The 20,878-nt window shown below is 35.5% G+C and overlaps 1 protein-coding gene and 1 long non-coding RNA gene across 2 annotated transcripts in view; one reads left to right on the forward strand and one right to left on the reverse strand.

Moving 5' to 3' along the window:
* LOC148977020 (uncharacterized) overlaps window positions 1–20,878 on the forward strand; it is a 59,543-nt gene that overhangs the window by 12,684 nt on the left and 25,981 nt on the right. The gene's annotated exons all lie outside the window — the stretch shown is intronic.
* Window positions 2,628–13,730, reverse strand: LOC120484632 (soluble guanylate cyclase 88E-like). Its single transcript, XM_039679923.2, has 16 exons — window positions 13,542–13,730; window positions 13,319–13,451; window positions 12,116–12,290; window positions 10,916–11,007; window positions 10,554–10,811; window positions 10,249–10,390; window positions 8,299–8,424; window positions 7,491–7,611; window positions 6,950–7,079; window positions 6,605–6,751; window positions 6,257–6,403; window positions 5,346–5,502; window positions 5,083–5,192; window positions 4,832–4,921; window positions 3,877–3,989; window positions 2,628–3,453 (listed from the first exon to the last, which is right to left on the reverse strand). Exons 1-16 carry the CDS (start codon window positions 13,667–13,669, stop codon window positions 3,099–3,101), a joined length of 2,424 nt encoding a protein of 807 aa, XP_039535857.2. The 5' UTR covers window positions 13,670–13,730; the 3' UTR covers window positions 2,628–3,098.

Consider the following 20,878-nt stretch of genomic DNA (forward strand, 5'->3'; position numbering starts at 1 on the left):
TTTTTTGGCTACTTTAAAAAAACCTTTATATATAGTTTTAATTCTTTGAGATTAAATCTTAATCAGATATTATTATCACTTTGATAATAACAGACGGGAAAGGCTTCCTTTCCCACACTGGCTTTGCATATTCACTAAAGCCTTAAAAAAGCCTTAAAAATGTGTTTGCTCCTAATAAAGATTTATTTATTGATTTATTTGTATACACATATAATCACATAATATAAGTAGGCATATATATATATATATATATATATATACATATACAAGGTTAAAACACAAAAGTCCCTTTATAACTGTGCATATTATTTTCTAAAGCAGCTGATTATTTGATATATTCCATTTCATTTTAGAGGCCTAACAACCAATTACAACACACAGAGAGACTGTTGAGAGAGCTGGGTGATAACATTATTAATATTATTTGCCTCTTTCTTGTGCAAACTTCATTGTTTATTCACAAACATTACAAATCGCTGTACAATTAATTGGTCCTGTGTCATAGAAAGACACCCTCAGGGCTAATGTCTGTGCATTGGTAATGTCCATTCTAAAAATGGCTGCTTATCTGCCTGCTATCTGAATGGAAACCATCTGGACTTAAGCCCTAATGCATATAATAATGGACTAAAAAAGGAATCGATGCATCTGGCTCGACTCTTAAAATAAAAGTTTTTTTTTTTTTTACAATCATAGGTTAGGTCTATCAGCTGAATTCTCAAGTTACAACAGCTTTCTCTTTCAGTTGTGAGATTGAGGCTGAAAACATGACATGTGTTTTTCTGCAAAGCTAAGAGCATTCGGGCAAAGTAAGAATTAAGCTTGTCTCCAAGGCAACAGACAGGAAGTGTCGCTTAAGTGGTTTCCTGATGGCTTCCTCTTTATCGCTGAATGATATCTGACATGTTGTGTGTGTGTGTGCAAATGTTTAATGTGTTTCAGAGATAAAGCAATGAGTATCCAGTGCAGTTTGATGAATTTAACTTGACTGCCTTAATCTTTTATTCTTAATCTTAATCTTTTTTACATGTTTGATCAGTATCAACACATTTTCAGATTTCTGTTACATTTTCTTACATAATTTGTGTTCTTCCTTTTTTAAGTCTGAGCAGACTTACTTGACCGTAACAATGAACTTGTGGCATTGGAATATGTCGCATGTCACATTCTAAGTATGATGCTAGTGTTTCCTGGTTTATCTGGTATCTCATTTTGTTTGTGTGTGTGTGTGTGTGTGTGTGTGTGTGTGTGTGTGTGTGTGTGTGTAGGCCTGTCTGAACGTAGGTGTATGTCTTCGGGTGAATGTGTTCACGTGCTTTATTTAGGTCACTTGAGATTATCTGATATGTTTGCAAGTATGTGTTTCATGGCAATTTTACAGTGCTCATCAAACAATAAATTCAAACATAATCTGTAAACAATTACATTTAACATTTTAGATATACAACAAACTCACTGTTGTTACAGTAACCGAATGAATACAGGGATTTGGCACATCTGTATCATAGTGAAGCTCTCTAAAGTTCAACATAAATATAGTAACTGTATACATGCAAATGTTCTTATATAGTCAAAAGATAGATTAATTTTAATACATCACATCTGTTAACTGTCACCCTCCTGCTAGCGGGATATTTAAGGTTACTTCAATATTTTCCTACTAAATCTTAATCTAATCATGGCAAACTATATCGTTTGAAAGGTCTAAGACTCAAGAATACATATTTGTTGATGATTTAGCAGAAAAAAATATATGTTGAAAGAGTAATGGATTAATATATGGCGCATCAGAAAAATCTGTATCATTACAGGAGTTTTCAACTTTGTAACAAAAAGTCAACCACACTTTTAATCATTCAAACTTTGATTTGCTAAACGTTCACAATAAAACATATATAATCTAGTATTTGTCAATAAAAAAAAAAAATATTATCCTCTTATCACTTAAGAGGATAATATTCTTTATTATCGTATCACTTATCACTCTTTTCGTATCACTTTTTTATTACATCACATTTAGTAGTTATTATAAATTAGGTATCATTTGAATGCTTACAAACTCAGAATTCATCCTGTGAAAACTTTTGAAATTGAATGTTGCGTTACCATGGAAACGTTACTCTAAATTATTTTATCAGGCTCCGTCCCTTTTGGGCATCATCATGTTTCATAATTTACGATCAAAACCTTTTCTAATCATGTCAAAACACATATTGTTAGAAAGGTCTCAAGGTTCCATATTTTGTGACAGAAGTGAAATTTATCTTTATTTTATGGCAGAATGCACACTATTAAATTCCATGGATTTCAATGTCACCCGGTGGCTATTTTTGACATTACGCCCAAACAAAATCTCATGGGAACTTACATTTTTGTGATATCAACTTCAGATTTGGAACACAACTTGGTTAGATATATAGCTTGGACTTTCTGTCATTTTTAGGCTGAAACCTATATTTCATTTATATATATATATATATATATATATATATATTCTAATGAAATAAAAAATATATATTTGATTTAATTTTCATAACAATAAACTTTATATTAATTTAACTTAATTTATATTAATTTATTAAATTATATTAATATAACTTAATTATATTTAATAATATTAATTTGTTCCACTTTTATTCCACTGCCAATAGTCTTCTTTTAAAAGAGACCAACCGCAAGTCTTCAGGGTCCACAGGGTTCACGAATTACAACCGTTTAAGTTTGGGTAGTGCATTTACAAGTCAAAGCTCAAAAAGGGGGGTGACAGCAAAACATTCAAATACAATTATTCAAACTATTTAAAGAGGAAGTAGCAGCCGAACTGCATTTGGACATCCTCTCTTATTTTCGATTTACTGTCAAATTGTGATCCAAATACATCATGGAATTTAGTTACCACCAGTATTTTATTTGACACTAAGAAGTATCTTATCATGGCAAGAAGACATCTAAGAAGGAGTCTGCATGAAAAAAATAAGGTTTATGTACCACAGTCAGCATTATTCACCAGATTTATTCCCAAAATTTACTTTTAAAATTCAAGCTGTAAAGATTCACTAATATAATAAGTACTATTTTATGAATCTTCCCCTGGATATTTACAGCAATTTGCAGGCTGTGCTTCGCATAGGGATGTTCGCTGGTAATCGTGAGTACTGGCTTCTGAAACTGTGCTTTGTGTTGTTAAGCTCTGTAGCTGCATTCTCCTGGCCACCAGCAGGCGGAGTGCTTTCCTTTGCATTTTCTACCTTCCCTTCTTTGTTATTCTTTGTCCTTTTAACCTTTTCTTTGTCCTGCTGGGACTCATTGGTGAATGTGTTTGGGTCTGGAGTGCCCTCTAGTGCTGGCAGGGCATCAGGGGGCAGGTCAGTGGGAGTAGGCTTGCCCTCAGCCTGCTCCTCATTGGGGGTGTTCAGGTTTGATGGGGAATGTTTGCTGTTGGAGCAAGAGGACCTGGACGAAATTACATTTAAGATGGAAGACAGAAACACAACTGTTAAGCATGATGGAAAGACATGATCAATTGAATGTTAAGCATGATGGAAAAACATGATCAATTGAAAGGCATAAGGTTATGGCCTATGGCAGGTAATTCATATCATCATGTTTAAGGCATCAAAATGATTCATTATAAATGGCAGAGAATATGAAGTGAAAGATATTCGCTTAACAGCAAAACCAGCAACTTGCATTATGTTTTGTGTTTTCTGGTACAGTATGCTAAGTGTCATCCTCGACTAGCAAAACATCCTTGGTTACCTACCTTGCTTTTCAACCAGTTTTACCAGTTTTGTAAACTTACTAGAATTCTGGTCTTTTTTCAGCTGCGTAGATCACATAGTTGTTGTGCTTTGACTTGTGTTTTTCCAAACTCACCCATTTGAGCTTCTGTCCTCTGAGTCTTTCTGCTCATTGCTGTATCTGAGCTCTGCTGGAGTCTTAAATGACAGATCTTGCTTCAGCCAATATGTCTTCATATAACCTTTACCCTGAATCAAGAGGGATTACATTTGATTTCACACCACTTTATTTGTTTGCAGTATGAGTAATATAATGTCATATACAAAAAAAAAAAACAGTATTTATTTGAAAAGTTTTACACAAAGTATTGAATGGTACTTTTAGACATAATGCAGATAGATAGATAGATAGATAGATAGATAGATAGATTGGTACCTTCATGGTACATATTTGTACAATTATGGTACCAATATGCACCCTTTAGGTACAAAAGTACACCTTTTTGAAAAGGTACCGCCCCAGTGACAGATTTTGTACCTTTTTTTCTGACAGTGTATGAGGAAACACATATAACATGTGACACATATCCAAATACATATACAAACACACATCAAATGTGAAAACCTCTTTATGTAACCCCTCATTTATATTTATATGTAACCCCCCCGCATTTATATTGCTCAATGCAACTGTTTTTGGGAAGACTTTGGTCCATGGATGTCTTGGATTAAACTGTGGTTAGGCCCGGACTATGTTATGCTACGTTATGATTGTGAATTAATTTAAACACTACCATTGGAAATTTAGGGTCAGGAAGATTTTTGTTAAAAATGTATTTTCTTTTGAACGTTCTTTTAATCAAAGAATTTTGGAAAAAAAATTATCACAGTTTCTAAAAAAATATTAAGCAGCGCAACTGTTTTCAACATTCATAATAATAACTAATGTTACTTGAGCACCATAAAACACTTCTTAAAAGAAAAAAAAAACATTGTTTCATTGGTGTTTCATTAGTTTTGGAAGTTTTAAAGTGCAGAACATTGTTGATAATGACAGTGAAGATGTTGGTGATGATAATTATGTACAGTACCTTAACAAAAATCTTTCCACGTTCCTCAATGATGTATGGCTCATGCTCCAGATGGTCTTTGGTGGTTTGACTGATGTGAATTTGCATGCCCTAGCCAGAGAGAGAGAGTAAAATTAGCTGTTTAATTAACTGTATTTCCTGTAAAATATCATTTAAAATGACTTATTATTTATTTCATGATAAGACAGTTTTGTACAGTTATTTGAGGCTGTTCATTTCTAGTCTCAGTACAGCATAAGAAAGTGGCCTACCACGCCATTTGACTCCATCCGGGAAGCCGTGTTCACAGTGTCTCCGAACAGACAATACCTGGGCATTTTCAGACCCACCACCCCTGCCACCACCATTCCAGAGTGAATGCCTGTGTGAAGACCAAAACAAAAGCCTTTAGCTGGAGCATGAAGAGTTTAAAACATTGTGTGGCACTGGCACGCATACAAATTATGAATACTTCAGATGAAAGGGTTGTTGTTTTGTTATGCATGGAATACTGTGTGAGTCCGGGTGCACATACCAACACGGATCTGGATGTTGTCCCCGGTGGAGGGGTCTTTTAGGTGATCAATGGAGCTCAACATATCTAGAGCCATGTCACAGATGTGGTGGGCATGAAATGTGGTTTTATTGGGCACACCTGCCACCACCATGTAGGCATCCCTAATGGTCTCCACCTGAGTGAGCAAGAGCGTTAGTTGAGTTTTATTACGCACTCAATTTGAAGCGCTTTAATAATGACAATAAATATGGAAGGTACTGTACTTAATTCAAAATTAGAACTTTTTATTAAAAAATAGGGATGATATAACAATTCTGGCAGATATTTTCTGGTATTTACCAATATTTACATCTGAAATTATTTTTAAGGCCATGGTCGATATTAAAGACTGATTTATAATGGACATTATAATAAATGGTTATTCATTTTGAGATTTGACAAATATTACAAATACTTATATTTTAAAGTTTGGGGTCAGTGCGATTAAAAAAAAAAAAGGGAAATACATTTTTTCATTCAAGGATGCATTAAATTGATACATATAATGATACAAAATATTTATATTTACAATAAATGCCGTTCTTTGGGAATTTAAAGAAAAATGGGGAAAAATGTATCATGGTTTCCACATGAAGCAGCACAACTGTTTTCAACATCTATAAAAAAAAATTTCTTGAGCAAATCAGTAGAATGATTTCTGATGCATTGTGTGAAGACACATTTCCATTTTAAAATATATTAAAATAGAAATAGCTATTGCCAATATTAGATTATAGAATAATCTAATTTAGTGCAATAACCGATATGGTTGTGATAAATATCGTGCCTCACTTGTAAAAAAAAAAAAGGTTTTGTTTTGAAGGTCTTTTATGTCAAAGAACATGTTGTGTCAGTGGAAAAGTTGCCTTTGTTGGAGTTTCTTATGTTACCTTATAAACATTGTGCTTCTCGCTGAGTGTGTCAAAAACGATGTAGATCTCGTTTAACATGTCCACCACCTGCATGGGGCTGATATGGATACAGATCTCATTAAACTTCACCACATCGCTGAACAGGATGGTCACGTCTGGGAACACCTGGAGGGAGATAACAGATCAAGAACAGCGCTTAATAACAGCAGGACAGCACTAGAGGAAAAAAGAAAGTGCTTTTCATCATAATTCATTAACCCTCTTGAGATTTTGATCTCAATGGTCAGTCTATACTAAGTGAAATTCATCTCAACTGTGTGTTCAATTGTGTTTAGAAGTGTGTTTAATGCGTGGTTTGGCATGTACCTGACACGTCTCCAGGGCTGTGATGCCCTTACGCAGTCTGTCCGCCACTGCTTTTGGTATCATGGCATACAGCAGGGAGTCTCCTCTCTTCTTCTCCTCGTCCAGTTTTTTAATGATCTCCTGCAGCTGTGCATATTTCTGCTGCTCCTGTAGGAGGCACAGTCAGAGATCGGCCTGTCATTTCTAAATGCAATAACAACAGACTCAACTGTGTTTAATAATTGGCTTAATAGACTTGAGTCAGTCCATACTGGAAATTCTGTTATAAACTCCTGCATTTTAAATATAATGTGTCTCTTTAAGGATGGGATTTTGGGCCCGGTTGCATCAGTGTGACATTTATACCTGGTCAAGTGCCAGTTGCAGCTCTGCTGATTGCTGTGTTCCAGCCAGGATGAGCTCTCTGCTTGAGTCGTGCAGGTTTAAATCGTTGACGTAAACACCCATTTTTATCATATCCTCCACTGTCTCAATACTGTACAAAGGAGAATATTTTTTAATAAAGACTACAACATATGCAACTGTAATCTTTTTATTAAAACTATTTTTTTATGCCGGTAAACTGTTTCTACAGAGAGATCTGACAATTGTAATTGTTTTTAAGGACATATTTGTTGCTTTTGGATGCTTAGCATTTTTGCTGCAGTGTTGGATGCTGTCCAATGTAAATGTAGAACCTGTTTTATTCTCAGAGGTCAGAGAGAGAATGGAAAATGGTCATTTTCAAACTAAATATTGACTAAAAAATCTACGAGAATATAGGATATGGTCCCTTTGAAATGACTTGGCAGAGAACTATCGATTGCCGGTTTAATGTGGCAGTAACTAAACTAATGTATTAGCTCAGACTACAATGTTGCAAAAGTGTGAGATTATGAAATCTTACATGGGAGTTCCTAGAAAGATGAGGGAGTCCCACTGAGGCACGTACTTCATCTGGCCCTTTAGATGAAGAGGCTTTTTAGGGGGCTCCCGCATGTCTTCAAATATTGTTTCACTGCATTTGCCTGAACAAGAGAGAAGTTGAATTTTTCATTGCATAGACAAAAGATTTGCATCGCCAGACTGATCTCATGAAGTAGCGTGTGTGACACGGCAATTCGTATTTCCATTTTTGGCGTGCGATCAAGACGCATAATCGCTTTTCAGCGTGTTTATGAAAGCCGTTGACTTAACGTTATTACTGTATATATAAATATATGACTTACCTCAACCCCGTCCCTAAACCTAACCGTCACTGGGGTTAATGGGAAAAAAAAAAAAAAGGATCGCTCCCCAGACGTAGATCTACATTTTGCTTCGTTTCGCACAGACATTTGATGGCGTGTACGGACACGCGGAATCACTTGGACGTTAATGGCGTAGACATACACGCATACACTCGGATACACGCGGATAGCTCAAAATGCGTAGAGATAACATGCCACTTGACTCGAAAGTGGCGTGTATGTTAACGCAAAAGTCATGATGTCATGTTGGCATCCCTTTGGATGATCAAGACTAGAGACACTTTCTGAGGTTCCCAAAACACTTTAAATAATGATTTTAATCTCATTGACTATAGAATTTCTCAGTGTTGTCTTGGATCAGAGTTATGCCACACAAGTGTTCTTTTCTTGAATGTTTTGAAACAATGTCTAGAAAGATGTCAGTGGAACTCATTCAGACCATCACTTTTCTGGATTGTGTCTTACCGGTGACAGTCTGAAAAGCCAGCAGCTCGATGTCCTCTCCTCCAGAATTAGCTGAGCTGCTGTACTGAGTCAGAGTGCCGCTGTATTCCTGATCTGTCCCCTTCATTTCCTCCATCACTTTAATATCTGAGAGAACAGCAGAGGCACAGTCACAGAAGTCAGCATGAGACATTATCTGCTTTAATCCGTGTAGATCTGTGTAGGCTAGAGGGTTAGATGGATTTCATCCACCAGCTAGAGTACCCTTGATTTGCACTAGAGGGCATCCCATCTTCTTTGCTTTCCCATCATGAACTACACTTCCCATAACCCATTGCCTGGACTCATTATTGATTTATCACTTCTACCTACGTGTCATTACCCTTGTTTACGGAAGCCCTGAACCGCAACCTAAAAAAAAAAAAAGTCGGTAAAAAAAAAAAAATCTTAAAAAATAAAATAAAAAATCTAGCATTTCAAGATTAAAGTCGAAATGTTTCGAGATTAAAGTCGGAATTTTTCGAGATTAAAGTCGAAATGTTTCGAGATTAAAGTCGAAACGTGCATTCATAACAGTGCGCGTCCACGGGCTCAGAGCGCGCGCGTGTGTGTGAAGTCGAACTGCCATGGATAAAACAAAAAGTAGCTTTTTACTTTTATCTGGGCTTTCAATAAAATTCTACACACGTCACACGTGCTAGTGGCAGTGTTTCTGAGTTGTTTTCGTGCTTGTCTAGTCAACACTATCTGGGTCGAGAACACAACAGTAACTGTTCGGTCTCCCTCTTCACCGTAAATACGCTCTGGATACATTTTAAGTGCATCATTCTGTATCCAATCATTTGGCCGGATCCTGTGATTTCCTACGATTTAATAACCACTTATGGTTGAGGAGAGATTCTCTGATATGATTGTAAAGCACTTTGAGTGTAGGCATATATGAAAGCGCTATATAAATGCCCTATTCATTCATTCATTCATTCATAAAACTGGATTTCTCCATCCAGCACGAAAACACCTCAGAAACACTGCCACTAGCACGTGTGACGTGTGTAGAATTTTGTTGAAAGCCCAGATAAAAGTAAAAAGCTACTATTTTGTGTTTATCCATGGCAGTTCGACTTCACACACACACACGCGCGCTCTGAGCCAGTGGACGCGCACTGTTATGAATGCACGTTTCGACTTTAATCTCGAAACATTTCGACTTTAATCTCAAAAAATTCCGACTTTAATCTCGAAACATTTCGACTTTAATCTCTAAACATTTCGACTTTAATCTCGAAATGCTAGATTTTTTTTTTTTTTTGATTTTTTTTTTTTTACTGACTTTTTTTTTTTTTTTTTTTTAGGTTGCGGTTCAGGTTCAGCGCTTCCGTACTTGTTAACTCTATCTATATAAGCCCTGTTTATTCAGTCATTCATTGCAAAGTCTTGTATCTTGTCACACTGCATTCTGTGTGTTATTTTCTGGTTTTCTGTTTCATGGTTTTGAGATCTTCTGCTTGTTTCCCTGGATTTGCCAGTGTCCTGGATTGTTTGCCCTGTGATTCTAGACTGCTCAAATAAAGCTGCATTTTGATCCTCAACCCCTTGTGGATGTGGATGCTTACATGCTATTAATGTATCTGATTTCTGATGTCAACACCTCTACGGTTCTTGTTCTGATTAGTACATTATAATACATTTCTTCAAGATTCTAAAAGAATAGAAAGTAAAATAGATTTTTTTTTGTAACAGTTTTTGCCTTTACTGTAACTTTTAATCGATTTACTCAAATGAAGAATAATTTCTTAAAAATATCTCTCTTGCTGACCTTTGCTTGAGTGAATCGTGTCACTGACTTTATTATTTTTATTTAACGTGATCATTTTTGCTGCAGACTCTAATATAATGTATTCTGCAGAATTCCACATATGACCCCACAGTGAGTGTAAAAATGGTTTAACCAAAACAGAATACACACTGTACCTCGCTCTTCTTTTTTAGGTTTTTCACTCTCCTCTTTCTCCTCTGGTTCTTCTTTGTTGAGTTTAGGGATGTTGACCTTCTGTTTGCTCTCCACCACAGCCTTAGACAGCAGTTCAAACACATTGTTGAGGTGGGTGTAGATCTGAAAGAGCACACACCAACAAAGCACCTTTTCAGGACCCAAATGGCAAGAGCATGAAAAGGAAGCATACAACATTTTTTTTTTAAAACGCCTCATCTCTAAGTTGTTGGTTGTTACTTTTATAGTGCTTTGGATCTATCCTCCAACCTTCCAGCTCACTCACATTATCCCAGCTGAATTCCAGCATGGGTCGCACCAGGGTAAACTCCTCATCAACCTTTTTACCCTGCAGATCAGAAAACACCTCTTTCAAACCATCTCCTATCCGATACATGGTCATGTCCCTGCGGAATATTACGCTGAAGGGGAACATGTCAAAAAAGATTCCTCTCTTCATGGGCAGTTTCTCATAGCCTGGAGCTGTTTTCTGCTGGGGCATGCGGTGCTTAAACGCAGCGTTGTCAAAATTCATCTTGTACACCTTCAGAGAGAGTGAGAAGATAAAAAATGTGAGAAATAAAGAATAACAGAGCAGGGTTTGTGTATACAGAGGAAGGTAAATGTCTCGTCTGTTTGGACTCTTACCACATATGTCATTTTCTCTGTTTCCTCTTTGGATAGAATCTCCACCTCAATGTCTGTGTTGTAAAACTGTCGACCCACCTGAGAGAGCTGCCCTACAGAGGACCCACAACAGATTAAAAAAAAAAAGGCTGACTAGCTTTTATTGTCTAAGATCTAGTCGAACATTATTTTATCACATCTCATTGATTCAACTTTACTTTCAGATCATTATTTTAACAATAATGTTGCACATCTCTCAGGAATTTTAATATGCAGTTTAATATGCAGCAAAGAACGCATGCAGAGATCACCATTATGCTCATCCTGTTAATATGGTAACTGTTCATTCAGTAAATGATGTACAAAGCAGATTTAATAAGTAGGAAACAATTTGTCTCAGATGTATCATTTTTTAAAATGTAAATTATATTAGTTGTAACTTGGTGTAATCGGATGGAAATCTTAATACTTGGCCTGTAGTTTTTATTGTTGTTAAAAGTTCATTCTGGGCCTTGACTTTGCATTATTAGTGACTATTTCTTCAGGATACGTTTTTACGTCAGTAGGTGGCAACAGGATACTGTTTGAATGACTGTTAGTGACTTATTGAATCATTCAATAAACCAATTTGTTCTGATTCATTTAGGAATGAAACAAGCAAGGGCTGCGTTTACACTTGGAATGAACATGCGACCACCGTGATCCGATCTAGCAGATCATTAGCCAATCAGGACATGGGACCTTCTTCAGATAATGTTGTACAATTAAAATGAAAAATGACACACACAGTATCATGAGAGACTAAATAAACTGTTTTAAAGGTTGATGTTTATTGTAAACATCAACCTTTGTCAACCTTCCGATCAGAAACGTATTGTTTACACTTGTCTTTTCAATGTGTAGACAACATCCTGATACAAGCCGGATGTTAATGGCAAGTGTAAACGCAGCCTTAGCCTATATGTGAATCATATGATATAATCATTTATCCACTCGATTCAGTCAGCATTGAGCGAAACATCACTTTCTGTTTCTCTGAGATGCCCAATATTTAATTCTAATTTAAATTTCATTTGAATTCTTTTTTTAATGAAGTAACTATACTGTGACTGAATGTATTGATTTGTTGTTTATTGAACTGTTTAAAATCAATGTCACACTTGCAGTCATGCTGCTGGTCTGAATATAATATACGCTCTACACTTACAGTAGCACTATTACCTTTGACAAACTGTGTGAATCCTTTCCTTGTTGAACGGTAGTGCAGGGTAAGACTTGTTTCACATTCTTCCTCTACACAGAAACTGGGAGGCTGGACTTTTGGGAAGGAGAAACGGAAGTACTCATGTAGGTTATCCAGCTCATTGATGAAATCTCGTACATTACGCCCCAGTACCTGAGACAAAGACATTAAATGAGATTTAAAAGCTGTGTAAAATGTGTTCATTGAAAAAAGCCCAATAAACAAAAATAGAAGAAAAATGTCACACACTACCTATAAGTTTGAGGTTGGTAAGATGTTTTCGTTTTTTGAACGATATTGTAATAGAGCAATTCTTTTTAATATAGGCAGTTTAAATAAACGATATGACAGTTTATTTATTTTGAAAACAATATATTTAAAATAATTTTATTATACTATTAAAACCTCTTATGGTCATCAAAGCTGAATTTTATTTAATTAAAAATACAGTAAAGACGTTAATATTGTGAAATGAAATATAAAAATTTGAAATTACTCTTTTAATTTTAATATGTTTTAATATATTGTAAAATGTAATTTATTTTTGTGATGGTAAATTATTATTATTATTCAATGTTTAAAACTGTTGGGCCGCTTAATATTTTTGTGGAAACTATGATACATTTTTTCCCTGGGTTCTTTGAAGAATAAAAAGTTTAAAAGCACATTTGCTTTTTTTGCAAAAGCACATTTTGCAAAAAAAAAAAAAAAAAAATTTAAATAACATTTTTGTATAAATGTAAAAGTCTTTTCTTTCACAATTGACCAATTAAAAATAAATCGGTATTTTGATGGTCCCTTTTGAGCATTCTGTTGACTATAACGTTGCAACTATACATGTCAACTAACTCAGATTAGAGTATTAGACTGTCTGCTTAATATCGGCTAACTCTTCATTGTTATGGTCCTTCAAAAGATTTTTCACTGACTATAAGTAACTTTGCAACTACAGGTACATGTTAACTTATTTTAACTCTAACCCTACCAGCCTACTAATACTAAACTAACACCAATGAGAGTTAGTAGACATGTATACAGGTGCAACATTACTTGTAGTCAACAGGATAAAAAAAAAATAGAAACCAAAAAATCTTACTGACCCAAAACTTTTAAATTATAGTGTATATGTTTATCTAAATTAGTACCTGTCAGATACAGAGTCTACTATGCTTGAAAGTCACCTTTAAGATCCTCTCATAGCCATAGTTTCCTATCCGCTTGACCATGTAGACACCGAAAGCATACATCAGCTCATCGTGAGTTTTTCCTAAAACCTCACCAGCTGCCTTTGCCAATCTTAGGATCAGATTATCGCTGAAATAATAAACACAAACATTGTTAAATTATCCAGATGCAAACTATAACACTTTATCAGATATGTGACACTGCACTTTCAGGACTTACTTGTACATCTGGTGGCGAACAAATTTGAGGTGCGGGATCTCCGCTCTGGCCTCGATTAGCCTCCATACGTCCTCTCCATATGATTCATTAATGTAGTCATTCACCGCTTCCAAATACAGGCCATACATCTTCAGGGGGTTTGGAACCTCCAGTTTGCTGCTAAAAATATGATCAGTCTGCAGCGAGCTCAACCTGGATCAGAGATGTGTCATGGACATCAAGAGGCTTTTAGTCCAGCTTTTAGTTAGGCTTTTATGGCAAAAAATCAAGATGCAAACAAGTAGAGATTGAGTCGAAGAAATCCTATAAAAAGTCCTTTATACAAATAGATGTTCACTAATATTATATTGTTACTGACAGTTTTGTGTAATCTATGAGAGTCTGAGTGTTTATTCTTGGCCTTTTTTTGTCTGCATGTGTAAAATGCTACTTTGATCGATGGGTTGTGCTGTTAAAAAGTCTCCACGTGATTGAGGCTATTTAATGTAGCCTACAACATCTTCTATAACATCTATATATTCACATTAGAATTGTAACAAATAATATACCACTAATGACCACTAAATTTGATAGATCTAGTAGATCATGATAGAAAAGTATGAGTAAATTTAAATGTATGTGACTTACCTGCAGACCTCAGTCCAGTAATGTGTAGAGGAGTCTGAATTTGGCTAGAGCTACCCCCCTCACCCCCCTTCCCCCCTCTCTCACTATCTCTATCTTTAAACACCTGTTTTTGGCACCTGAAGCACTTCATACTCATTTCTGTCAGTAACAATAGCAGTAACAATGGACTAAAACAAGAGAGTATGTATGTTTGTGGCAGGTGCTAAACAACATGCTATTATAATTAACCCTAAAGTTTTGCATTTTTTTTGTGTGAAATTAGATTTTTTTAGTCTCTTAATAAATCCGCTTTCAAACAAATCACTGAGACACACACACACACACACACACACACACACACACACACACACACACACACACACACACACACACACAAACACTTTTGTTTATGACTTGTTTAATAGTGCTTTAAAAGAAAAACTGTGATTATCGTTGTATATCCTTGCTATATTCTAGTTTTGGCGAATAAATTATGCGAATAAATTGATCCATTGTTGGTTGGGGGATTTTAAATAACTAGTAAATAACAGATTTCATTAAAAACTTACAAATTATTAACCTTTCTCTTTTAAAAATACGACTGTCTCTGTATGCAGTACTCTCAGTATCCGCTAGGGGCCACTGTTGACACAGCGTCGTTACGCCATTGACTCAATGCTGAAAGCAGCAAAATGACTAGGCTGTTGCCCTTTATTTTCAAACGACTTATTGCCATTGCTTTGCAACAAAATAAAATGGCTTATATGTACTATATATGTCACACACACACACACACACACACCATGGTGCGTGGTGGTGTTTTAAAATGAGGAAGAAAAGGCTTTTTTTTGTTGCACTTGCAAATTTATGTCCCTGCTACTCTGAATTGTCCTGGTTAAATAAACATTAGCCTACATAAAAAAGAACAAATGATATTCTATTTTGTATTTTTACAGGCTACAATGTTCTATTTATTCAAGTTAGTGGTTTACGCATGTTTACATATTATTCCAAAATAACTAAAGGCAGTAACAATTTAAACAATATTATTTGTGACCTAATGTTTAGCTTTTCTTTTTAATGGTCAACTTATTTTTTGGCAGTCATCAGGTTTGGACCAACTAAAACATAGTTGAATTAACTATAAAACTAGTTGAGCAAACACACTTTTTTAATTTGGAGTCAAGTGGGCCAGTAAAATAATAATTGAAGCAACAATATGAAGAGAGAAACTGAGTGAACGTAAAAATTCTGTGGAACTAGTTACTAAATAATAATTAGTTGAGACAACTTACATTTTTTTTACAGACAGCGTATTTCCCCAATCTTGATCAATAAAACCACCCCAGTCATCATGCTTTCAGGCCATTTCAAGTTTGACTTTGACGTTACATAAAGCGGTGATATCTAAATGGTTGAGTTGTTTAGTTACTTTTTAATTAATGCTCTCATTAACGCCTTCATTGTCTTGCATGCAGGCAGACTGGCGCACGAAGAGGCGGGATTTATCGTAGCCACGAACCAGTCATATAGTCATAACCGATCATATCCAATCATTGCACGATGGAGGCATATACTTTATATAAACTGAGCGCTTGACACAGTGCAATTAGTGGTGTGTGGGGAATGAACCTGAAAAGCGTGAATTGTGCTCATGTAGTTTCATCACAAGCCAACAATTAGCATGTCTTTGTTTCCAGTCACCCAAGAAAAACCTCTCAGCATATCAGCCACTATCTCACATAGTCTATCTGTAGGCTGTTTAAAAAAAAAAAAAAACTGAACTTATCTCTTTGCATGCTATATAGCAGGCTACAACTGTATACAGGACACAATGCCATAAACATGACTGAGATCAGGGGTAACAAGGACAGGCTAGCTGTATCACAGTGACGGTTATGTGTTTTTTAAATGCCTTGTTCAAAACTCTTATTTAAGAATATTTTTATTGTATGAACCTATTTTTTTTTTTTTGCAGTAGCCCTAGCTGTTGAGTACACAAGAGAACACAATAAAACTTCACTAACAAACATTTGTATCCATGTGTAACGGACCCACTAGAGTCAAGTATTTTTTAATAAACATGACAAGATTTAAACATAAAACAAAAGCATGACGTGGCAAGAAACAAAACCATGGACAAAGACTGACACAACAGTGGTTAAAGGAAACAATACTTGACACAGACACATGGCAAACAAGAGGGCTTAAATACACAAGACTAATGACAAGACAAGGGATACCTATGAACAATGAACAAACGATTATCCAATGACAAGACACATGGCAGGATCACATGACAAACAGGGAATCACATGACAGACATGGAACATAACATGAACAAAACATGACAGAGACAAGACCATATCGTGACACACCCTAAAAAATGCTGGGTTGTTTTAACCCAATTTTGGGTCAAATATGGACAAACCCGAAATGTTGGGTTAAAAATGTAATGTAAAAATTTAACCCAGCGGCTGGGTTAGTCCATATTTGACCCAAAGTTGGGTTAAAACAACCCAGCATTTTTTAGAGTGCACCATCCGTGACAGCTTGCCCTGATGTAAGAATTCAAGTGTTTGATAATTTGTATCTTTTTCTGTGCAATAACAATTTTATTTATTTATTTACCAAGCAAATTGTACAAACAAGAGTACTTTCTATATAGAAAAAAAGCCTAGGGGAGCGCGGGGCACAACCTTTGTGCCCCGCTCTCTCCCCTATACATAGAGAAAAAAGAGCATTGTACATTTAGATCATATTTTCAAATTCGTCTTAATTTTAAACTGTTCAATGGTATTCCATTTGAAATTATGAGTATGACGTTTAAATCTAGCCACAACTTTTAGGGATACTGAAATTAAGATTCAAACATAACTTACCCTGCAAAGAGCCCTGACCTCCCCATATGCACAATAATTATTCAAATGAATACTTTAGAGAGATTGTCTCCAGAACCTTCCCTCTTTTTCATCTGAGTTACTTTTACTCTGGCCTCTGAGGATTATGCATAACAAATACCTCGATCATTTGTTTGCATTAGCATTTCAGCTTCATGCTGAAGTCTTTCGAAAATCCCATGTCAGTCTATCTGTGAGGCAAATCAGGAGCTCTCAGAGGAGCTATGATGCGGTGTGTGTGTGTGTGTGAATGCAGCTTATGTGAATGCATGTGCATAGATGTGTGGGAGGACGGCATGCTTATGGTTCCAAAGCCAATGCTCTGAAAACCTCTGCAGAACTGCTGTTTTATTTTTATGGCAGGTTAAAGAGTTGCATAAGATGTTTTATTGATTTGTTGTTTCGTAAGGAAAAAAATCAGAAAGATGGAATATTTTAAAGATGCAAAACTCCTTGAAACATCTCCAGCATACAGCTGGTACTGTGAACTCGAGTGCTATGACACGCTTTTATGTTTATCGGCCTGCATGTGTGCTGCTGCTCACTGCTGAATGATGGATGAATTGTGTTTACAATACAGTCAAAAATATTACTAACGCATGTACATGGCAGCACATCCTGTGGTATGGCACTGATGGATTTTCTGCATAATAAAGCCCGATAGTTTCAGGACCAGGTCTGTGGTGAAGAATGCAAATTCCATCATCATATCTAAAATGTATTCACTCATAAATGCTAATTCAATGAGTGTGACTATTTACCACCAGAATGAGTTCACGGAAATATTGCTACATTTTCAAATATGAACTCACTATTTGGCAAATCATTTGTGTGGTCCCTGTAGATAGGATTGAGTCTGCAGCTTATTTAATAGGAACGTGACCATACAAAGGCAATGTGGATAATTCACACGTTGTGGAAATGGTAATTTCTTGGCAGACAAGCCCGAAGCCATTATGCCCCATAGATGAATTCTGAATACCCGTCTGCGTCTGTTTCCTATTTCTCCTCTTTCTTTCCCCCGTCTCAATCCACAATTCTCACAGAGACCTTAACGTTCTTGTCTATCAATTCAATAGCATAATTTTATTCGGCCACGGGGGTTCATGTCTAACCACACAAGCAGTTAAAATGTCTATGATCACTTCACTTCTAACTCTGAAGCCAAATGCCTGTTTCATATTCATGGATTGATCTTCCACTAATGTTGAGATGTTGGAGTGCTCTATTTTACCATTTAGGGATGCAACTGCAAAGCCCCAGTGAAGCACAGACGATTCATCTTGTGTTTTTAATGCTATTATTGATATTGATTCAGAGAGGTTGGTGTGACCTTCACATTTGCTTTGCAGGCTTTTAGAAGGATGTAAAACAGACATTGTTTTGATTTATATGGCCATAACATTTCAAGTCAGTTTTTTTTTTCTGGGTTGATGGATATCAGATTGATGACATGGACATGTAGCAGACAGCTTCTAATAAAATCACTTTACTAAAATGCCATATGTTCTGTGCTTTCAATTGCACTTTAAATTATAGGAGAGACTATACATCTATATTAGTTGAAGATTGATATATCATTGTTTTTTATTTTATTGTTTTCAAATATTAGTAAAAGTTTCACATGAGTAAGCAGTGTTACAATTTTAAAGTTAACTTAATCTTCTTCGATTAAGTTTTGTTTATGCCTGATATTTCTGTAGATATTTATTCAACCGTTTACTATAGAAGTAAGTAAACGGTTGAATTAGATCTTTCATTACCTCAAATATTGATAGTTCAGGAAACTTATTACAGTTGCACTGGAACACCAAATTCTATAATTTATTATTGTTAGGCCTCTCAAACGGAATGAATGTACAAAAAGCTCTAACTTCAGGCGCTCATTGAATTATTTAGGGCCTACTGGTATTTTTCAAACTAAAAATCAAAGCTCATCATAGACTTTAAAAACATGTTTTTGGGGTAACGTAACACTTTGTGGAATCACATTTAATGAAAGGAGTTTTGACATCGAATATTAGATCTAATTAGTTTCAGAAACATTATCACTTTTGCTGAGCCCTTGAACTGTATTCCTAGGTGGGAATGTTGATACTGATAACAGGGTTCATTGCCTGCTCTGGGGCAGGTTATGTTCTAGATCACAGATCTCAAACAAACATGATCAGCTGTGAGCAGTGTGATGAATCTTTTTATGCACTGAAGTTATTCGCTCTGTATCTCTACCCCCAACCTAAAATGCACTTCACGGAAAAAGGCTTTCGTAAATCCACATAATCAGCTTACCATAATAATTATTTGAGAAATATAAATTTTCAGGGGAGAGACTCTCATACCTCTGTCAGCATTTTGAGCTGCACAATTAAAAATGTATGGCTTTGTATCTCTTTGCAAGTGGCATATATTAGGTGATGCTGCATGAGAGCCTCAGAAAAATACTTTTTTTTGTAGTAGATTGTAAGGTATAGAACATTGGTGGGGGCGATTTTTTTTTTCTTCAGGTGGCTCTTGGTTGCACCCCAGTAAGTGACTGAATCATTAAATTATTAATTTAATGGATGAATGGAGGAATGGATGAATGGAGGAATGGATGAGTGAATGAATGACTCATAAAGATTGAGACATTGAATTACCAACGTTTAATTAATTCATGAAGTAAACTTTACTCCTGAGTGTTGCTCTACAGAAATATTTCCTTTGGTGGAGCAAACATACTAAGTAACTGGGAATATTATTCATAAAAACTAAGTTTCTAACATTTTGTTTATTGAATTGTAAGTAATTTCACATTCTTAGTCATTCTGATTATTTGAAAATTAGCAAGGATGGTTAGGTCTCATGTGTGCCTCGAATCACAACCATGCTGATATTCGGAAGAACGCCACTCTTGCTCGTGTTTTGTAAATAGGCTATACATGTAGTCAGTAAAATATTTACTATGATAGTTCAATACAATGCTGTCATTAATGTTTAATAAAACAATTAATCACTCAAACAATATAGGCATGAATGCAATGCAATAGATTGGCAATGCAGTATAATGATGGATTTTTGTAAAAAAATGTGGAAAATTTTTCATTGGTTTTTGGATTATTGCAGAAAATGTGACCATCTTACACAGTTTGTTCATCAAGAAAAGTCTTCACAGATGAATACAACTTATGTGAAATTTGAATCCTAAATACAATCGCCAGAAGAAAAAAAAAGGTAATTAAAGTGTAAACAACGTAAGAGCGTTAAGGCGGCGCCCGCGCCATCAGTCAATGGATTGTCGTGATTCTATAGGCTTCAGAAAATCAGCACACTTACTCTGATGCGTAATTTTATACGTGAAATTCAGCCAAACCTTGGAGCGTTTTGTTTTCGACATCTTCATTAATCCCCTCGCTATCAGATGTTCCGGGAGTCTCCCGCATATTGACAATGGCTCCCTGATGCCCGCAAATTAGAGTGCGAGATTGCAAGAGTGCGAACAAGGATGTAAAAGCAGGCTAAGTAGATGAGATGTTCGGTGTAATGATTTTGGTTTTAGGTGTTCGGTTTTATTTTTTCTTAATTTTTATATATATATATATATATATATATATATATTAGGGCTGTGCAAAATTAATTGCGATTAATCACATCCAAAATAAAAGTCTGTGTTTACATAATATATTTGTGTTTGCTGTATATAATTATTTTGTATATTTAAATACACACACATGCATGTATATATTTAAGAAAATGTGTTATTCATATATAAAATATTTATATTTATATAATATAGATTTTGTATTTATATATATATACAGAATTTAAGCGCAAATAATTCTTAAATATATACAT

The sequence above is a fragment of the Pimephales promelas genome, chromosome 12, assembly GCF_988280905.1.
Source record: "Pimephales promelas chromosome 12, fPimPro1.hap1.1, whole genome shotgun sequence".
Lineage (NCBI taxonomy): Eukaryota > Metazoa > Chordata > Actinopteri > Cypriniformes > Leuciscidae > Pimephales > Pimephales promelas.

What these genes read in the sequence shown, in the direction of transcription:
- LOC120484632 (XM_039679923.2), bottom strand. Translation starts at nt 13,669, where the DNA reads ATGTATGGCCTGTATTTGGAAGCGGTGAATGACTACATTAATGAATCA. An exon ending in ACCTAAAAAAGAAGAGCGAG is followed by an intron (nt 8,425 to 10,248) that starts GTACAGTGTGTA and finishes CTGTTCTCTCAG; the next exon opens with ATATTAAAGTGATGGAGGAA. An exon ending in ATCTTTCTAGGAACTCCCAT is followed by an intron (nt 7,080 to 7,490) that starts GTAAGATTTCAT and finishes TCCTTTGTACAG; the next exon opens with TATTGAGACAGTGGAGGATA.